Below are 18,243 nucleotides of genomic sequence, written 5' to 3' on the forward strand. Positions count from 1 at the left end.
AATGAAAAAAATGGAGACATTTTTCTCTTTTTTTTTTTCTTTCTCCCACTTATTTGACGCGTTTCATTTTCAGTATGAGATATCACTCATGCGGAGAAAAATGGGCCGGCACCTTTGACACATCCTCTTGCTCGAAAGGGACAAAATTGTGCGGAGAGGGCATTCCTTTGCTTTCTACTCTTAGCGATTTTATTTCTCCACGTTGAGCAGCTAAATAATTTGAATGCGGTATTCACAGCGTGAGAAGATCCGCCATTTCGGGGGTTTCCTCCCGGTAGGGGCGGCGTGAGGATGCACTTTACTGCCTACATATATATTTATCCATGCCCATTCGCGCTCTTGCAGGGAGAAGCATTTCCGTAACATATATATATATGTATATTAAATCCGCAGGTACTGTATAAACATGAGGCAGTCGTAAAAGGTAACTCGAATGACAAATTGTGCAAAAAAAAAAAAAAAACATTTCTACACTATTGTGAGGGCACTTTCCTTAGGCACAATTACAGATGGCCACATAAATAAATATATAATTTTACAAAGGGTAAATCTTACCAGTCCTTCCGATCGTTTAAGCTGTTGGAGAGCGAAGATTTGTCCATTCCACTGCAATGGATGCGAAGTGGCAAAGTGAAAGAGAAGTTACTCAAAAAGGACCATTTGACAATTGCGCATCGGAGAAATTGCTTCCTTCTGTGAGACAGTCCCTCGGAAACATGATATGATGCTCGTTTGAAGCGCCTTTTTGTGATTATTTTTGTGAAATTTATCGTTAAAAATTTTGTGAAAATTTATCTTTTTATCCGTGCTCCTTTTGGGTTTTTTTTTTTTTTCGTTTGTATTTCTCTCGCACTGTGCAAACAATTCGCAGTAAGTTTCCGTTTCCTTCGTTTTGCTGCACAGATTGGACTTGCGTCACTGTACTGGGGAGTTGTAGAGCATCCGTCCTGCAGCGCATTCGCATCGAAGTGTTCACTTCTATCAGCTGTGAATCCCTATTTGAGTCATCGGCATAGCTTTTCTCACCACGCACATTTGTGAACTGCCCATCCACGCGAGAAAATGAAAAACAATGAAGAGTGGGAAAAGGAGAAGATCTACGATCGCCAGCTGCGGCTATGGGGAGTGAAGGCACAAAACCGAATGATGAAGTCTAACGTGCTAATCCTTGGGTTAAGCGGTATCAACATAGAAATATGCAAAAATTTAATCCTTAATGGAATTAACATAACGATAATTGATGACAATATAGTGAATGAAGAAATGGTGGAGAATATTTTTTTTCTGAACGAATCGGACATAAATAATTATGCATGTGTCGCTATTTTTAAAGAATTGAAAAGTATAAATAAGATGATAAATATGAAGGCATACATTGGGCGAATGGATACTTCAAATGACAGCATAATTATTGACAGCGAATTGGTGCAGAAGGAAAGTGGGGAAATAAGTAATACAACGATGGGAGAAACAATCAGCGTGGAGGAATACATAAACACGTACACCTCTGTTTCCGTCTCTTGTGAAGATTATCCTTTATACAAATTAGTGAAGATGAACCAATTTTGTCACGAGAAAAATATTGGCTTCTTTGCTGCAATGTGTAATGGGAAGTTCGCTTTTTTGTTCTCCGATTTTGGCAATCATGTAATTGAGGAATCGTATTATAAGGCGAAGGAAGGGCAAAAGAAGGGTGAGGCAGGTGCGGACAAAGCGGAGGACCTACAGAAGAAGGATGAAACAGGTGCCAACAAAGCGGGGATCCAAATACAATATTGCAAATTGTCCCACTTTCTCAAAGTACCATTTGAAAACTTTGACAAAAAAACAAACAAAATTATTTTCCTGATGTTTGCGCTAATCCTATTCGAACAAAATAAGCAGTTGAATAAAGACGATAAATCGATTGACGAACAAGAATTTTATACTTTTTATGATCAATTTAGCCTCTCAAAGTGCAAGGAAAGTCTCGGCGAAATAACCAGGACTTATAGGGTTGCCTTTTCGCCATCCTGCTCCATCATGGGCGGTGTAACTTCGCAAGAAATTCGGAAATTCGTGTCCAAGCAGCACGAGTCCATCCCCAACTTCTGCGTTTTCGACATGAACCAGAACGTCGTCTGCACGTCGATGATTTCTTGAGGGGAGAGCGAGGAAGGGAGGAAGTCAGAAAGTGAAGAACTAAGGAAGATCGTATGTATGAACGTACATATGCAGATATGTACACATTTGCATGAACCGTTCAGGCGAAAATGACGGAGCTAGCTATATGGGGAAAAAAAAAAACAATATAGGCGTAAGCGCATAAAATTACTGCCAGATGCTGCAGCCCCCTCCTGAAAGCACAAATAAGGCCCAATGTGTGTGTACTTTGTCAATTCATTTTAAAGACCCTTGTATTAAATTTCCCCAACTACATTGTGTGATAACTGCAGTGTGGTATTTTCGCTTAATTCGACGTTCAGACGTATGCATATGTATGTACGACAATTTGCCTGCGCGCTACCCCCCGTTTGTTTAAATTCCTGCACACGCTTTAAGTCTTTGTGCGCACAGGAAAAATTAAAGGAAGCACTAGCAGATATGCGTGACTGCATATGTACACTTTTGCGTATGTTTGCATTTACCCCTACATGGAGATTTTCCCCTCTCTGGCGCAATTCACACGGGTTAACGGCGTATGTCCATGAACTACGGCTTTTTTGCGACCGTACTTTTAACTTAGCCTTTTTTTTTTTTTTTTTTTAGTACAACTTTTTGAACGCTTTTGAATTGTCTCATCCGTAGGAAGCATGTCAGAAAAAAAAATATTGCCTGGTCAGGTAAAAGTTTTGAATGTATCTGTTTTTTACGTAATACATGACACTGCGTATAGTCTCAACATGTCGCAATTTTTGCAGAAATAATGCCCAAACGGAAGTTATGCTTTCATTTTGAGTTTAATTCATAGCGGGAAATATTGCTTCATCTCCTTTGGTCGAAAAGAAGGCGCACCGGAAAAATGTGAATGCGTAAAAGGCTATGGCAAAGGCGCGTACGTAGTGGGGCTGTGAATAATTTCCCCTGCGTTCGCTGCCTTGTTGCTGGTATGGCGGCGCTGCAGGGTTATTTGCTTGCAACGTTTTTATAATAACCTAAAGGGAAGCATTATGTATTCGTACGTAGGCATGCATATGATGTATGCATGTAATGTATGCGCTTCATGGTTATGCATGTTATGTATTCATTCTTTTTTCCCTCCCAAGTGATATATATGAATACATATATATATGCATAAACTTACCTTTACTGAGTGGTACTTACCTTTTTACTGAATGTTAATATTACCTCTTACTTTTTCTTTTCTTTTTGACTGCGTTTGATTGAGATTTTTTCACAAATTAAAACGTCCTCCGAGACTCTGGGGCACCTTCCCATTTTGTACGTAAAAAGAAAAAAAGTATGAAACTTTCTTTCATCTGACAAATGGGCCACTCCTGTAAGAGCAATTTTTTTTGTTTACTGAGTGATCGCATAAAGTTTTTTGATGTAAATGAATGTACTTATCTCATGTGACAGCACTTGCTGACATGCGCAAGTGAGAAGTGAACCAAATGAGTATGCTTCTCACGTAGGTACTGTAATTACGTGCCATGCGTGTACCCTTTCGCAAAAGGAAAGGCCAAAGAGAAGGGGAACAATCCCAATATTGCACAACGCATGGCAATTCCCTTTCTTTTTTTTTTTGTGATAAAAATTGCTTCTTTTTTTTTTGAAACCACCTCCGTTCACCTCCTACATCTTTTGGAGCCATTGGTCAAGAACAGATCGAATTGGTTGATCTGCCTGGTGTCCACATGCGTCCATATTAACTGGGTATGTGCTTGAAACGCTCACGGAAGAGAGCTTTCATGTAGGCGCAGCTTCGCTCCATCTCAGTGTCGTAGCGTCGCGGTATTTTGTAGCATTATATCACAACCCCACTACACCAGTTTTGCCCCCACACACAAGTTTGTACGCGAGTGTAGCAGCATCCCTCCACTGGGCGGTCACGCATCTGACCTTGCCCAACCGTCGAATCGTCCAATCGCCGAGCCGCCAAGCCGCCGAACCGTCGAACCACCGAACCGCCGAACCAACCGCGGAAAAAATGCTCGGAGGAAAAGAAAATGACAGCTCCTCCAAAGCGTCGATGAAAAGTGAAAACATAAAGATAATAAAAGTGCCAAAGTTTGTTTCCACTAAATGGCTGCAATGTAACAATAAAGATATTGTTGGTTTATTTGAGCAAAACAACAATGAGATTTCGACCCTGTACATACAGAAGGATAGCACTGATAACGTAAAAAAATTGACGTGCAATAAAGGCAGCACGGTAAATACATATATACTAAGACAAAGTAAAGTATCGTTAAAACCGAGTAAGGGGGTGACGCCTAGCAGCTCCCCGTCCGCCACGACGATCAGCACTGCCCCTACAAACTCGAATAGTAAAACTAGCGAAAATGTAAGTCAAAGTAAAGTTAAAATTAACCTGAACAATCCTGTAAAGGAAAATGTGGAAAGGAATAAAGAAACTGATTATGTAGTGTGTGCAGATGTGTTAAAAAATTGCGAACATACATATTCCTTTTTGCCAACATTGGATGAAGACTATTCCTTGGTACTAAAGGAAAGACACTATAAAACGAATGTGAAAAAGAATCGATTTACGATTATCGAAACAAGGAATGAAGAAAATATAGATTCCTCTCATACTCTGTTTAAATACTACACATCTGATGAGCACGTGCTGAATGCTACTGGAGCAGGGAGAGCTATGGGTGGTGCCGCCACTGTGCCCGGCGCAGCCAACACGACGAATGACGCTGGGCTTAACAGCGCAAACAGCGTGAGTCACCTTCATGGCGTGAGCAACACGAGCAGTAGGGACAACAAACTGGGAAAGAATAACAAGCGGACTCTTCAGGACACTGATAGCCATTTCGGTTCCTCCTCTGCTTCCAAACAGAAAGCCAAACAGGTTAAAAAAATGCACGTTTTCGATCTCGATAAGGCGAAAATTAGTATGTTCAAAATATTCGAGCGAGAGGGGAAAAAGGGGGTCCCCTTTTCCATTTTTGCCAAAAGTTTTAACATCCCGTCCAATTACATAAAAAATATCTTAGACGAAATAGCCGTGAAAGGAAAGCGGGTTACGGATAAGAAACCGGTGTACTTTTTGAAGGACTGCATCGGTTGACGCGCGTGCAGATGTTGTCGGATAGCGATCGGGGCAGTCGTCATCGTGTAGCTATCGACGCAGGGTTGGCCGCGAGGGTCACGCACACAAAGTGATTCATTCGTTTGCGCAGTATGGCGCACCTCTGTTGCTGTCCAGTCGTGTGATGAAAGATTGCCAGAAGTCCTTACCAGGGAGATGCCCCCATCTCCATGCGGAGAATTAGTTGCAAGGGTACGTCGCCGCGCAGTGCTGCAATGTGCTGTGGAATATTTTTTTTTTTTTTTTTTTTTTTTTTTTTACAAATTTTATCCCAGCTGTGGCAGTAGGGCCCAAACGCGCACCATAAGTTTGTGGAGTTTTCTTTTTTTCGATTTTGGCGAGTTGGGACGACGTGGCTAGCTGGGCAGTTAGGTCGACTCTGTCGACTATGCCGATTTGGTGAATTCTTTTCGGCTCCTCTTAATCGATTCGATGGGGAGTTCCCCGTTTTGACGGGAACTTCAATAATACGGGAGGGAGAGCACAGGCAGCGGCGATGGTGTCTTGGTAGGCTCGTCGCTCCCAGGACATTCTTTGTTCTGTACTGCGATTGATCCAGCTCAGTCGTATTGCTTCACTCGTTTTGTTTCTTTTCGCCTATGTGTAGCTTAATCGCTTCGGATATGACTGGTATTTCGATGTAGCTGCGATGGGGGGCGGCAAGGGTGATGTATTCAGATGAAGCAATACGCGTGGGGATGACGCTGTGAAGGTGTGGCTAACCCGTCACAACAGTTATGCGCGCATGTGTATATACACATGTGGGGGGAAAAAAAAGGTGGAACCCCCCATTGGCGGTCCTTTTCTTACTATCCAAGCAGACACGAAAGGAAAGGAATGATCAACGATCCGAAGTAGATAGCCATAGTAGAGTACAAAATGGTCAGATTGAAAATGTCCGTGTCGTTATAGGAGTAAGGAAAAACTCGGAAATAAAACAAAGCCAGCGCATAGCCGAACATGGACAGTATTAAACTCTGCGGAGTAGTAGGAGGAATAAAAGGGGATGGAATGGTCACGTGGGGGTATGAGGAAAATTACCTCCTCTTGTTTGTGTGTTGATGTGGTAGTGGAGTGGTGACCCAATGTGCGATGTTGACCTGGGCGCATGTCTATACTCGGGGGGGGTGGTTGTCCCTACCTGCATATGGTGGTACCTAATAAAGTAGTGAAACTTGAAGCGGTTCTCTTTGACGAAGAGGAAGTAGAGACCCATGAAGGTGCCAAAGGATAGGAAGGGGATGGACGAGTACATCTGGTTTAGCTTCTCGATTTGGAAGAGGTACCTGGGGGGGAGAATTAATTTGCGGCGTGACTGCACATGATGTACCCATGAGCGAGCAGCACACTAATCGGAAGACACAGTGCGAACGTACGTCATGATTATCCCGTTTCGCTCTGTGTATCTACTCCACGCGTGGTTCTCTTTTTTCATTTCTCAATCGTGAGAGGAAAAAGAATTCCTACTTGTGTAGCGACAGGGGGAGCATATTTACGAGTGGCATGACGAAAGCCTGCATTTGATGGGGGGGGAAATTGGAAGCGGCGATGTGATGAACTTGGACAGGGGGCATAAACACAGGGGCGCACAAACACAGGTGTGTACTATTCGGGGTATGAAGAACCCGGCGAGGTGTTAGCAAAACGTAGCTACTAACACGCCATGATGCTGTGAGACGTGGCCAGTGCCCCCCCTGGAAAACCCACCTGAATAGCATCCATGAAGGGGAGAATATAACTGGTGGAGGCTATCAGTTTGTCCAACAAGGTAATGTCACTTTCGCCGTGAAAAATGAAATTCATTTTTTCTTTTAAAGACAGGTTGACGTGGCTGTGCCTAATTTTGACATTTGTCCTTGGGGTTCTGTTCATCGAATAGAATAACTTTCCCCCCGATGCCACAGCATCCCTTCTACCTTTCGCATCTCCTACGCTTCCCCATTGCTTCACATTAACCTTCGTCAAATTGTACATTTTGATAATCCTCCCGTTACGAAAGGATAGCACATTGGGGGTTAAAACGACACATGCTAGAAGGCAGGTGAGGAAGTGTATACCCATTTCTTTATCTGGTGTAATTGACGAGTGTGTGTTGACTGGGGGGGCTTCATTTTCTTCCTGTGTCAGGTTCAGCACTAATTTGGGGTCGCGTTGCTTCGGCCGCGGACTGGGTGATCTAAGGCCCGAACGAATCGGCACAGGAGAAGCTTAATCAAACAGACATGTGCGACTCAGGAATGGTAAAGTGTATCTGCAGAGCGCATGGCGAAAACATCTGAAAAATGTGAAAAATTAAAAAATACGTTCTTTTGAGCAAGGGGCCCATAGAATTGAATTCCTTGAGGGCTTATCTCCGGGGTAGGCTTCTTGGTGGCCATTGCCCGTGTCATTATAGCGATGAGCAGGGCTGTGCGCACATGGCTTGTGAGTTGCAAAGGGGGGGAAAAAGGAAAGGGGCGGCAAAAAAGTAGCGAACTCTTCTTCACGTGGTTGGTTATTCTTCATCTTCTTACATTCTTACATGCTTACATCGTTATATGCGTACCTTCCTCTCTTGCTATCTTTTTTTTTTTTTTTTCACGCAATTAAGGCACCCACAGCTTTGCAGCTGGCTGCCTTCCGAATTGGCCAACAAAAATAGCGTCACATAAATATGCAGAATGTGCACACCTTGCCTTATAAAAATAAATCGTCTAAAAAAATGGCATAAGGCGCGTTTGTTTCAATGCTTCCCTTGCTATCGTCCATTTTAATACATGTCCCATGTGGGAAGTAAGAGAAAAAAAAAAACGTCTTCCCGCCACATGTCCTATTAGAGTAGATCACTTGTTGGCTAGCTTTTAAAAGGAAGTCAGCCTGCACTTTTGTAAAAACGACAGTGTTGTTTTGTTCTGTTTTGTGTCCCACGGAGTTTCTCTGTCCACCACCTTGTATTTATGAAAGAGTGTTGCCCCTTTTGGAGTAGCCCCAACTGAAAGGTAGCTTCTCCTTTGCTATCCCCGCGTTAGCCTCAGTCGTGGTTGCGTTCTATCCCATTGATTTGAAACTCCTACCGCTGTGGCTGTTCCGTGTGGACATCCCATCTGCGGTGTTTCTCCCCAATCGAATAAGTTGACAGGGCACCATGCAGGGAGCAAATCAGAATGAAGAGGAAGACCCCATAAGGTCTCTCGGGCACAATGCCCTTGTCGAATTGCTTAACAATAATAACACCGATAGAGGGAGCGAAACTGGGGAGGATATACGGAAGGGAGAGAAGGGGCCTCAAGCGACGCACTCCATCGAAGGAGACACTTCAAGAAGGAAAAAGAAATCATCAAAGGGGAAAAAAAGGGCCTACGGGAGGGGGGAAAGAAAGAAACAAAGGGAATTGCCGACCAGCAAAACCACTAAACACTCATCAGATAGGGACCCTAAGGAAGAGGACACAAAAATGTTAAAGCACCCCCTTCCCACTCTACACACCTCCGCAAAGACACACCGAGAAAGGAATAGAAATTACCTCCGCATGATGAACAAGTATAATGTGTTTTTTGGAAACGGGAAGAAACCCCATTTTATAATGCCCCAAAGTGATCATATGATCGTGAGAAAGAACATCCCTGTGGGTGGGTTCAATCGGCGTAGTAGCAGCACGATCAAAAGGGACATCTATGCTGAGGACACTGATGAAGTCGATGAGAATTGCCATTGTGATGGTGAAAAAAATGACAAGTTTTTTTTTTTAAAGAAGAGTAATGTACCTGGAGAAATCATGGATGGGGTTGTGGCCCCCATGTTGACGGGATTTTCCCCCGAGAGTAAAATGGAAAGGGATGGAGATGCCACTCCACACAGTGGGGGTGGAAATGGACATAGCGCAGAGGGAGGAAAGAAGACCAGTTTGAGTGCCCACCGGAGTAGCAGCCCTGGTGAAACCCCCACGGAAAATCCAAGTGAAAAGCTAAGTGAAAACCTAAGTGAAAATCCCAGTGCAAAACGCAGTGACGCCTCGGGTGACACAGAAGCAGAGATGAAAGTGGAAAACAGCCTTGCCGTCATGTCATATGATGTAAAGGGAAATTCCAGAACAGGTATAACTCACTTAGGGGAAAATTCTCAGATAAATGACTCCCATAAGGAGGTTGGGAAGGCTAAGCTAAGTAAAAAAAGGAGGAGCAAAAAGGATAGTGATACTGAAACGAAGAAACTTCACAAGGCATGGTGTGACATAGAAACGACTGACTCGATCGGAAAGGAAGACACTCTCACTTCTCTGCATAGCAGTAGTGTAAAAAATGAAAGTAATAAGAAGAGTGTTGTGATCATCCATCCAGATGATCGCATAGGTGAAGTGGAAAAGGTAAATCCCGTCAGAACTTCTGCTATGGTAGGTAATAAGGATTTCCAATCTGACGTTGCGAAGGCTGTCAAAATAGAGAAAAAGGACTCCCCCGATGTGCAAACGGTGCTGCGAAATAATGAGGGAGACAAGGAGAGTCCCGATCTGCATAACCGACCTCCCACTGACAGTATCAGTCAAGTGGACCCGTTCAACTACGAGGATTTCGTTTTTCTCGATTTTGAGCCGATAGAGGAGGATTACGTGGAAATTAAGAAAACACTCCAGAGGTACAGAAAAAGACAGGAATTAAGGGAGAACCAGGGTGAAGAAGTGCAAGACTCAAATGGGGAAGACAATTTGGAAAAAGAAAGTGTGAAGGAAAAATTAAAAGATAAAAAAGAAAAACAGAGTTTTCATCAAAATGACGAGAATGTTCATATTAAAAAAAATTTTAATCACTTGAAAGAGAGGATACGTCGGGGAAAAATACAAATAATCAGTTACGACTTTGTACGCAATTTGTGTTACATCTTAGTGAGGGGGAATTCTTCATCGTAGTAATTTTTGTGACGCTTCTTAGCGTCTTCCCAGCTGAAAACCACCTCACAAGGTTATAAAAGTGGCCCCCTTAAGTTACAATCGTGTATGTGTGCCTCCGAAGGGGTAGAGTCGTACATGCATATGTACACTCATGCGTAGAGTGATGCGTAGACTGCTACACACATAGCAACATGGACGTGTCGCAACTGAATGAGCCTTTTTGGGTACACAACCGAATGAGGCGCTCGAAATGAAGCAGCGGCACCATGTGGGTGTGCTCTTCACACCAGTTATGAAGCGTGGTGAAAACACTTCCAAAATTAGCTTTTTTAAAAAAAAAAAGGCGTTAAGGGGAAGCACGCAAGTAGCAACCCCCCAACTTATAGGCACCACCTAAGTGGAACAAACCACATGTTGTTTCACAGAAACGATGGAAATGACTCGACCGGTAAGGAAACCCGGTCGACAGGTTAACAGTGCGAGGTGATCATAGGGACCTCACTTGGTGTGTGTTCACCGTTAGGAATCATCCCGCGGGCCATTCGAGCACAACTCGGAGGCAGGTCGGAACCGAATGGCATATTAAATAGGAACGTGGAGGTAAAAAAAAATAAAAGAAACTAAAACATTTGAAATTAAGATCAAGCTACTTTAGTTCTTGTCACTAATAAATGTAAGTATATGCACGAGTATGTATGCACCAACGTATGGACGCATTCACGAACGCATGGGGGGATGTGTATGTACACACGCAGATGGGGGATGGTAGATGGCATATAGCAGATATAGGGGAAATTTCTAATATTTTTTTAAAAGGCTTATTATTCCTAATTATAAAAGAATTATTAAAAATTCTATGAAAAATAAAATTCTGGGATTATAAAGGAAGAATTAACAATATTTAAAAAAGAAAAAGAAAAAAGTGGGAGAGGGGTAGGGGGGGGAATATAAAAGCACTAACATATTGGCGAGTGTCACTTGTACTCATAACAGCGTCTGATTAGCCGCATGATTAGCTGCATACTCAGCCGCGTGGCCACGCCTTAACACATACACTTGCTGAGCATATTTTTCTCATTCGCCGCTGCATTGTTAGTGAGCTGTATATCGACGACATTGGCATCGTTCGAATTGGAGTTATCAAGGTTCTGTAACTTGGCGGCAATTTTTTTAAACAAGACTTTGATATTGTGGCCAGCTTTGGCACTGGTTTCATGGAACATTGTGTTGTACTCTTGAGCCTTCTGCATCCCTTCTTCGTACGTAACTTTTCTGAGGTCTCCCAAATCAGTTTTATTTCCCACTAGGGCGATGATCACGTCTTTTCCTCTCTCGTTTAGAATGTCTTGTATCCATTTGGTTGTATTCTCGAATGACTGTCTGTTGGTAATGTCATAAACGACAATAGCCGCAGCTGAGTCTCTGATGTAGCTTGGTATCAAACTTCTGAATCGTTCCTGACCAGCCGTGTCCCATAGTTGCAGGCGTACTGGTCCTTCATCCAGGTACAAGGTTTTGCTTAGAAAGTCGATTCCGATGGTGGACTTGGGGGAAAAACAAGGAAATGGGAACAAATTAATGCTTACATATTCGTGACACTACACATAGTAGCTTTTTGCGCATGAACAGAAGAAGAAGAAAAAAAAAAAGAAAGTAGCTAGCTAACTATCCCGCAACGGAGTGGACAACTAGCTATTTTTTATTTTTATTTTTTTTTTCTGAACGGGCAATTATGTGGACACTTGCAACTCGGACTGACGCACACAAAGGCAGACACGTGATGGATGGACAAGTGCTCGTTCGTTTTCTCATCTTGTCTGTGTCTGCGCTGGCCATACCTGATAGTTGTTGTCAAAGGTGTCATACATAAATCGGGTAATTATCGAAGTTTTCCCAACAGCTTGCTACGGGCGAGGGTGGTAGAAATGATGAAGATATGAAAAAGAGGACAAAATAATTTGAAGAGCCTGTTTACATGTCAATCTGTACACATGTTAATGTTTTTTCTTTTTCCTTTCTTTCTTTTGTTCTTGCTGCTCATTCGTACCTCTCCTAGAAAAACAAGTTTGTACTTATTGAGCCCTGAATCTGCGAAATGAAGGGGTGAAGCCAAGGGACCACAGACAAATGAGTGACATCCTCGGCGGGGCGCAAAACACGCAGGAACATTCTGTAGACATATGTGAATATGTGCACACGTCCGTTAACAACCTCCACGAGGAATTCTCCACACACAGGGAGGATTCACGCGGGGGTGAAAAATGACAAATGTTTAGTAGGAGTCCGGGTATGCATTCTCATCAGGCAACTTCTTCCAAAAATGATGGTTTCCTCTTGTATTCTCGGCCATTAATAAATACAATTTGGCCTTTTTCATATACATACAGATAAGATCGTATGCATACGCGTATACAAGTACTTACTCTGAAATTCGTCCATTATTGAGAGGCAAAATTTTATAATTCGGGAATGATTCGTCTCTATAACTTTCAAAAGGAATTGTAACTGCAAACGGAAACTCGCTAATCCATAATATTCCCCCTGTTGCTTCTTAAATACTGTTTTCCCCTGGTAAAAAAAAAGAAATTACTGCTATTTTTTCTTCCCTTTTATGCGTGTAAATGTGACATGTAATGTTTGCATAAGCTGTTTGCATAAGCTGTTTGCATAAGCTGTTTCCATAAGCTGCTTCCATATGCTGTTTCCATATACTCTTTGCGAACAAGTGTTTTTTTTTTTTTTTAAAGTAAAAATGTTAACAAAGTCCCACGTAAAAAGCGGTGGAAAAAAAAAGCGTTAACGACCATGTACATTAACGTGAAAGGAAAAAAGGTATGCAAATACAGAAGTATGCGGAAATATGCAAAGTGGGGTAATGCAAATTGTTTAACTCCTTAGCGGCTCAACAGTTCATGAGCTTCATTCAGTTTATCAGTTCGCCCTTTCAATCGTTCTCCCGTTCAACCCTTTATCCGCTTAACATTCAGTAGCCCCCCACATATTTTACACTCCGCAATTTTTCCTTATATTGTGATGAAAAAAATGGGACAATTTATCATGTGCACGTAAAACATTTCGCATGAAATGATAACTCCCCCAAGAGCGTTTAAAAGATTTGTACATTTTGTGGCAATCGTTTTACTGTGTTGGCACGAAAGGAAGAAAAAAGGCCAGCGTTCTGTTATGAAGAAAAATGGTGTAAAATGTGAGTACTTATGTGTACAATTAAAAAAATATGGGTTAAAAAAAAAAAAAAAAAAAAAAGTATATACATTTTTTATCCATGGGTGAATGCCAATACGATAAGAATTCTGCATTTGGAAGCTCGGGTTCTTCCTTCTTCCTTCATCGTTCTGCGTGGCTGCTTATGTTTTAATTTGAAGGGAAAACTCATTAGGGCTGTGATTTTCACAAATGATAAGAAGCAAATGCGACGAAGTTGTAGTATTTTCACTAAAATGGTTCCATGTCCGTCCTTATGTTGTACAAGATTTTGCCGTTGGGGTTCCCCCTTCTTTGCGTTTCCATTTTGGAATCCTCTTTTTTTTTATATACGTGTAAGGCGATTTATGGCGGCACACATTTCGCATTCGGGGTTTGGTTCCCATGTGGCGAGGAACAGAACAAAATGTGCTTAAAAGGATTGTTGGGGAAGAAGGAATAAATAGGTTGCATTCTTCTATGCGCCATTTTGAGACAATTAAAAGGAGAAAAAAGATATTCATAAAGAAGAAGCACCCCTCAGGAAAAAACATGAGTCTTAAAAAAAGAAAAAAAAGTCTGCTGCCACAGATAACGGAGGTGGAAGATCCACTAGGAAAACACAAAATCGAATGCGTAGCAGTAGAACCGTCCCACCTCTGGGTGGTGAGATAACACATGGAAAAGGAACAGGAAAAAAAAAAAGAAATAAAATACTTAATTAATTAATTAACACTGTGAAGCTTCAACCGCGGCGCATATCAAAACTACAGCGAGACGCTCATGTGCTAGGGCGGGCGCGGGAACGGAAGCGAAAAGATAGAGTTTGCGAAGAAGTACACTTGTATACTAAAGAGGGATTAAAAAGGGGAGGTCGACTTTTTCAGCACATGTTAATTAGACAGTGCTGTCATTTTGTATGGAAAAGGGTTTTTTTTTCACGACATCTTTTTGCAAAGCGCTATACTCATGCGAAAGGGATGTCTTCTTTGAGTCCTGTGACCCGAGAACATTCTCTGAAGTGATCACACATATGGCGTTGGTTAGACTATGGCGATGATGATGGTGATGACGCTGGTTATGATGGTGATGACGATGGTGATGTTCATTTTTGAAAGGTTCGTGTTGAATTAGGTAGGTATCTCCACTTTGTAGATATCCATCAGGTTAGTTTACACTACTATTGGGAGAGAGGTACCCTCGGCCCCCATGAGTCGCGTACCAATTTTCTGTTTTTCAAAGTTTCGCTCAAAAATAGGAGGTACTTCAAATCGACGTTAAGTGTGGGTGAGCTGTTTATAGCTTTTTCAAGATAATATAAAATTATGTCATCATTTAGAAGGTGGAGGTCGGGGTATATAGGAAGTTGTCCTTGTTCTTGTTGTGGATGTGTAGTGAAACTTCTAGCAGAGGTTATGCTCCCACTTCGTTTTGTATCCTTCTCCTGTGTTTTTCCTTTTCCATTCACATAGGAATGATTAACTGTCGAATTTGACTCACATAGGTAAGCCCCCACATACCCAGGGATACATAGCAAACTGGACACATCGATGCAGTGATCGTTAGTGATTCTGTCTCCTCTGTTTTGGTAGATGCTTGCAAAATCGTCGCTTTGGTGGATCACTTTGTACGGATTCACCTTCTCTATGTACTTTTCCTTCTCTATTGACTTCACTTTGGTTTTCTTCGCGAGCAGCTGCCGAAGGGGGGGAAGCGAAGGAAGGCGTAGTTACGCGGTGAGCAGTTTTCATGCGTCATTGCTCTGCCGCAGTGTGTGTCGCACAGGGGAGAGACTTACCCTCTGAAGTGTCAGATCTCCCTTTTTGCCCCCCACTGGGGAGCTACTACAGCAGTTTGTGCCTACTACCACTTGGTGGTAGTCTTTTACGGAGGAGGAATTGTCGCAAGGATAATCCACTTTGTCTCTTTTTCCATTCACGATAGTTTGGTTATCCATCTGTTTTTTTGAAAATGAGCTTGGTCCAACTTGTACCTCTTTCTGCTTCTCCTTGTTCTTTATGTTGATACTGGTTCCTTTGGTGTCGGTCCTCTGGTTGGCTTTCATCTCTGTGGGGAGGGTTGCAGTGGTAGGGGGGAAAGTTTACTTAACCGCTGGTGGTGTAGACCACTTAGGGGTCAATCCATATGTGTAAGTGGCCACAGAATGGGGGGACTAAAGGATACAACTCCGACTTACTTCTTAGCTGGCTCAGGATCATATTTGTAGAATGTCTTAACAGCATGGGGATGACGTATGGCTTCTGTAAAATCGTCTGTTGGGGAGGGGTATCTGTCTTCGGAGCGACCACTTCTGGTGAGCGAAGTGAAGACGTGGATGCGTTCTGCTGGTGGTGCGGTGAGAAGAGACCACAGTAAAATGAAAAAAAAAAAGGGGATTTGAATTGCTGCGGAGAGCGGGGCATGGTACTTAAAACGAACAGACGACTACTACGCGAAGGAATGCTTCAAAACGGGGAGTAGCATTTTTGACGGGATGAAGAGGGGCGAATTTTGATTAGCCATCAGCTTCTAAAACGATAGGCTGCATATGATTAAACAATTTGTTACGGAAGGGAAGAGACACCTCCACTTCCCCCTCCCGCTTTGTCACATATTTGTGATCCCCTTGTCAGCGGAATTACCTGAGCAGACTGAAACCTCCTAATGGGACTTCTCCCAGAAGAAGAAAAGTTGGATCCCCCTCCTGGGGTGTTAGACCATGTCTGCACATTGGAGAAGGTTCTTTTCTGTGGAGTGGACTTGAGTCCGTTCTTTGGGTGGAAAGCAGAAGGATTATAAATGGTGTTATTGCAACTGAAACTTCTGGAGGGTCGCGGCGCCTTTTGGTTCGACCGGCGAGCTGAATTGGGAAAGGGGAAAGCGGAATGGACATAAAGTTAGGCACATCATGGGGTAGCACCATGTGAGCGGCTAGGAGAAGTGCCAGCTGCTGGCATCCCATGGGTGAGAAGCTTTCCCTAATCCTTCACCTGGGGTCACTCTAGTGAGCTTACCCGTTTGACTTGTGCGGGTGGTCCCAATAGGCAGCTTGACCGTAGAAAAGGGTTTGGCACTTCGTTGGCGGATTCTGCTAATGGGGATGCAAATCGAGAAAAGGTGAATCGGGCAACCATATGTATGAGGCATAGTTTGTCAATGGGAGGGTGCCAGTGAAGAGTAGGGGTGAATCAGATAACAGTAGTGATGTTTGCGGAGCAGATGTCGCGCTGTGTTGGTGAGAAGAACACGGGTGTGAGGCCCCTGCTTTTCGATAGACTCATATTTTGAAAATTAAAAAAAAGGGAAACAAAAAAAAATAGTGGATATTTTACAAAAGGATGAGATGAGAACAGCAGTTGTGCATTTATCTTTCCCTCTATTTTGATATATGCATGTACGTGTACATATGTATATTTTTTTTTTTTTTTTTTTTTTTTTTTTTACCCGGAGAAGGGGTTCCTACTTTTCGATGCCTGTCTACACTTTTTCACGAGATCTAAGTTCAGTTCCACATCTTGATACACAACAGGGAGGTTAGAAATGTCGCCAACCTTGCCTTGGGTCTGATCTGTCTCTTCTGCGGAACTAAAGACTGACGATAGGAGTGCGCTGTTGTCGTTTTTCTCATATGGTATGTAGTTAGGAAAGGCGGTTTGTATATCCTTCATGTCAATTTTCTCCACCTTTCCATTTAATCGTTTCACCAGGCATATACGCGGAGAGCTGCTTTCGATGTTGGGTCGTGGGTCTGGACGATGGGCATATTTACTTCTATGCGGAGCGGTGCTTATGGAGGTGTATGCCTTTTTGGTTTCTACTATATGGTTATCCACATGTTTCTGTTTTTTTTTTGGGGCATTCCAGTCTGGGAGGGCGTAACTCCAGCAGCTACGTGATGAGCCCGTTTTGTTATCGCTGTTAGAGGCTATAGAGCGAGGGATGCCTTTTTTTCCCTTTTTTGCTTCGCGATACGATATGCCGCGTGGTTGTTGTGGTGTGGAAGTGCTTTCTGCTTCGCACCCTGTCGAAGGAACCCCGGCTCTAGCATTCTGGCTGCGTGCGCAGTTAGCCCTGTGGGAAGACCCCCCAGAAGTTTTATTTTGCCTATGGTAAAATCGTTTCATAGTTTTCTATATATCTTTTTATCTTCCTTTTGTGGTGTTTTTTTTTCTTTTTTTTCTACCTTTTTTTCTACCTTTTTTTTTCTTCTTTCTTTTCTAATTTTTTTTCTACTCTTTTTTTTTTTTGTTTTTTGTTTTCTTTTTTTCCTTTCTTTTTTCCTTTTCTCTTCCGTGTTGACAATCTGGGGGTGTTTAACACGTCATTTTGTGGGGTGCATTCTTTGTATAATCCTATGGACGCATTTTTTTTTTTTAAATAACGTCGTCTTCAATTTCTCCTTTTTGTAAATTTGGGATCTGTCTACCAATTGGTACGTTTCATCAAGTAGCACAGCTCAAATGAGAAGTGGGTGAGAATTTTTTTCTTTTTTTTTTCAAGAATTGGTACTTGGGCAAGTGAGGAATGAGTATTCTTAGCATCGTTGGAACTGTTAGCACGTTAGTACTGCTGGCACTGTTAGTACTGTTAGCACCGTTGGCACCGTTGGCACCGTTAGCACTGTTAGTACTGTTAGTACTGTCAGCACTCTTAGCACTCTTATCGGTAGTGACTTGGGTTGGGGTGCAAAGGGAACTTCTACAAAATGAAAGGAGCTCCTTCGCGTGCTGGAATGCCAGATGAAATGCCGCCTAGAACACGTACCGAGAGGCCAAGTCGCGTGTGCATCGAAATGTATGTTGGCGTATCTATCGAGGGGATATACCCATGAAAGAGGGGACGCCATCTTTTGCAAATTCCTTCAGCGTTTTCAATGAAGGAGTATGTCGCGTAGCTTAACCCCTCCAGCAAGTGCGCCCATCGTGTACATATGGGC

General features: G+C 42.8%; 6 protein-coding genes across 6 annotated transcripts; 3 read left to right on the plus strand and 3 right to left on the minus strand.

Annotated features, from left to right (window-relative positions):
* Positions 1–1,062: 1,062 nt before the first annotated feature.
* C922_02440 (ubiquitin-like 1-activating enzyme E1 A) lies at positions 1,063–2,142 on the plus strand (the record flags this gene model as incomplete). Its single annotated transcript, XM_008818039.1, has 1 exon — positions 1,063–2,142. One exon carries the CDS (start codon positions 1,063–1,065, stop codon positions 2,140–2,142), a length of 1,080 nt encoding a protein of 359 aa, XP_008816261.1.
* Positions 2,143–4,129: 1,987 nt separating this feature from the next.
* Positions 4,130–5,221, plus strand: C922_02441 (hypothetical protein; the record flags this gene model as incomplete). The annotated part of the gene is made up of 1 exon (XM_008818040.1): positions 4,130–5,221. One exon carries the CDS (start codon positions 4,130–4,132, stop codon positions 5,219–5,221), a length of 1,092 nt encoding a protein of 363 aa, XP_008816262.1.
* Positions 5,222–6,051: 830 nt separating this feature from the next.
* Positions 6,052–7,303, minus strand: C922_02442 (hypothetical protein; the record flags this gene model as incomplete). Its single annotated transcript, XM_008818041.1, has 4 exons — positions 6,052–6,219; positions 6,384–6,528; positions 6,710–6,756; positions 6,950–7,303. The coding sequence occupies 4 exons, from the start codon at positions 7,301–7,303 to the stop codon at positions 6,052–6,054; spliced, it is 714 nt and encodes a 237-aa protein (XP_008816263.1).
* A 1,063-nt stretch (positions 7,304–8,366) lies between these two features.
* On the plus strand, positions 8,367–10,124 carry C922_02443 (hypothetical protein; the record flags this gene model as incomplete). Its single annotated transcript, XM_008818042.1, has 1 exon — positions 8,367–10,124. The coding sequence occupies one exon, from the start codon at positions 8,367–8,369 to the stop codon at positions 10,122–10,124; it is 1,758 nt and encodes a 585-aa protein (XP_008816264.1).
* A 1,025-nt stretch (positions 10,125–11,149) lies between these two features.
* C922_02444 (rab family, other) lies at positions 11,150–12,545 on the minus strand (the record flags this gene model as incomplete). Its single annotated transcript, XM_008818043.1, has 4 exons — positions 11,150–11,650; positions 11,945–12,010; positions 12,154–12,194; positions 12,530–12,545. The coding sequence occupies 4 exons, from the start codon at positions 12,543–12,545 to the stop codon at positions 11,150–11,152; spliced, it is 624 nt and encodes a 207-aa protein (XP_008816265.1).
* A 1,659-nt stretch (positions 12,546–14,204) lies between these two features.
* On the minus strand, positions 14,205–17,431 carry C922_02445 (hypothetical protein; the record flags this gene model as incomplete). Its single annotated transcript, XM_008818044.1, has 7 exons — positions 14,205–14,381; positions 14,530–15,003; positions 15,106–15,374; positions 15,505–15,601; positions 15,950–16,167; positions 16,322–16,395; positions 16,752–17,431. The coding sequence occupies 7 exons, from the start codon at positions 17,429–17,431 to the stop codon at positions 14,205–14,207; spliced, it is 1,989 nt and encodes a 662-aa protein (XP_008816266.1).
* Between the last annotated feature and the right edge of the window lie 812 nt (positions 17,432–18,243).

The sequence above is a fragment of the Plasmodium inui genome (genome assembly GCF_000524495.1).
Source record: "Plasmodium inui San Antonio 1 unplaced genomic scaffold supercont1.8, whole genome shotgun sequence".
NCBI classification, from domain to species: Eukaryota; Apicomplexa; class Aconoidasida; order Haemosporida; family Plasmodiidae; genus Plasmodium; species Plasmodium inui.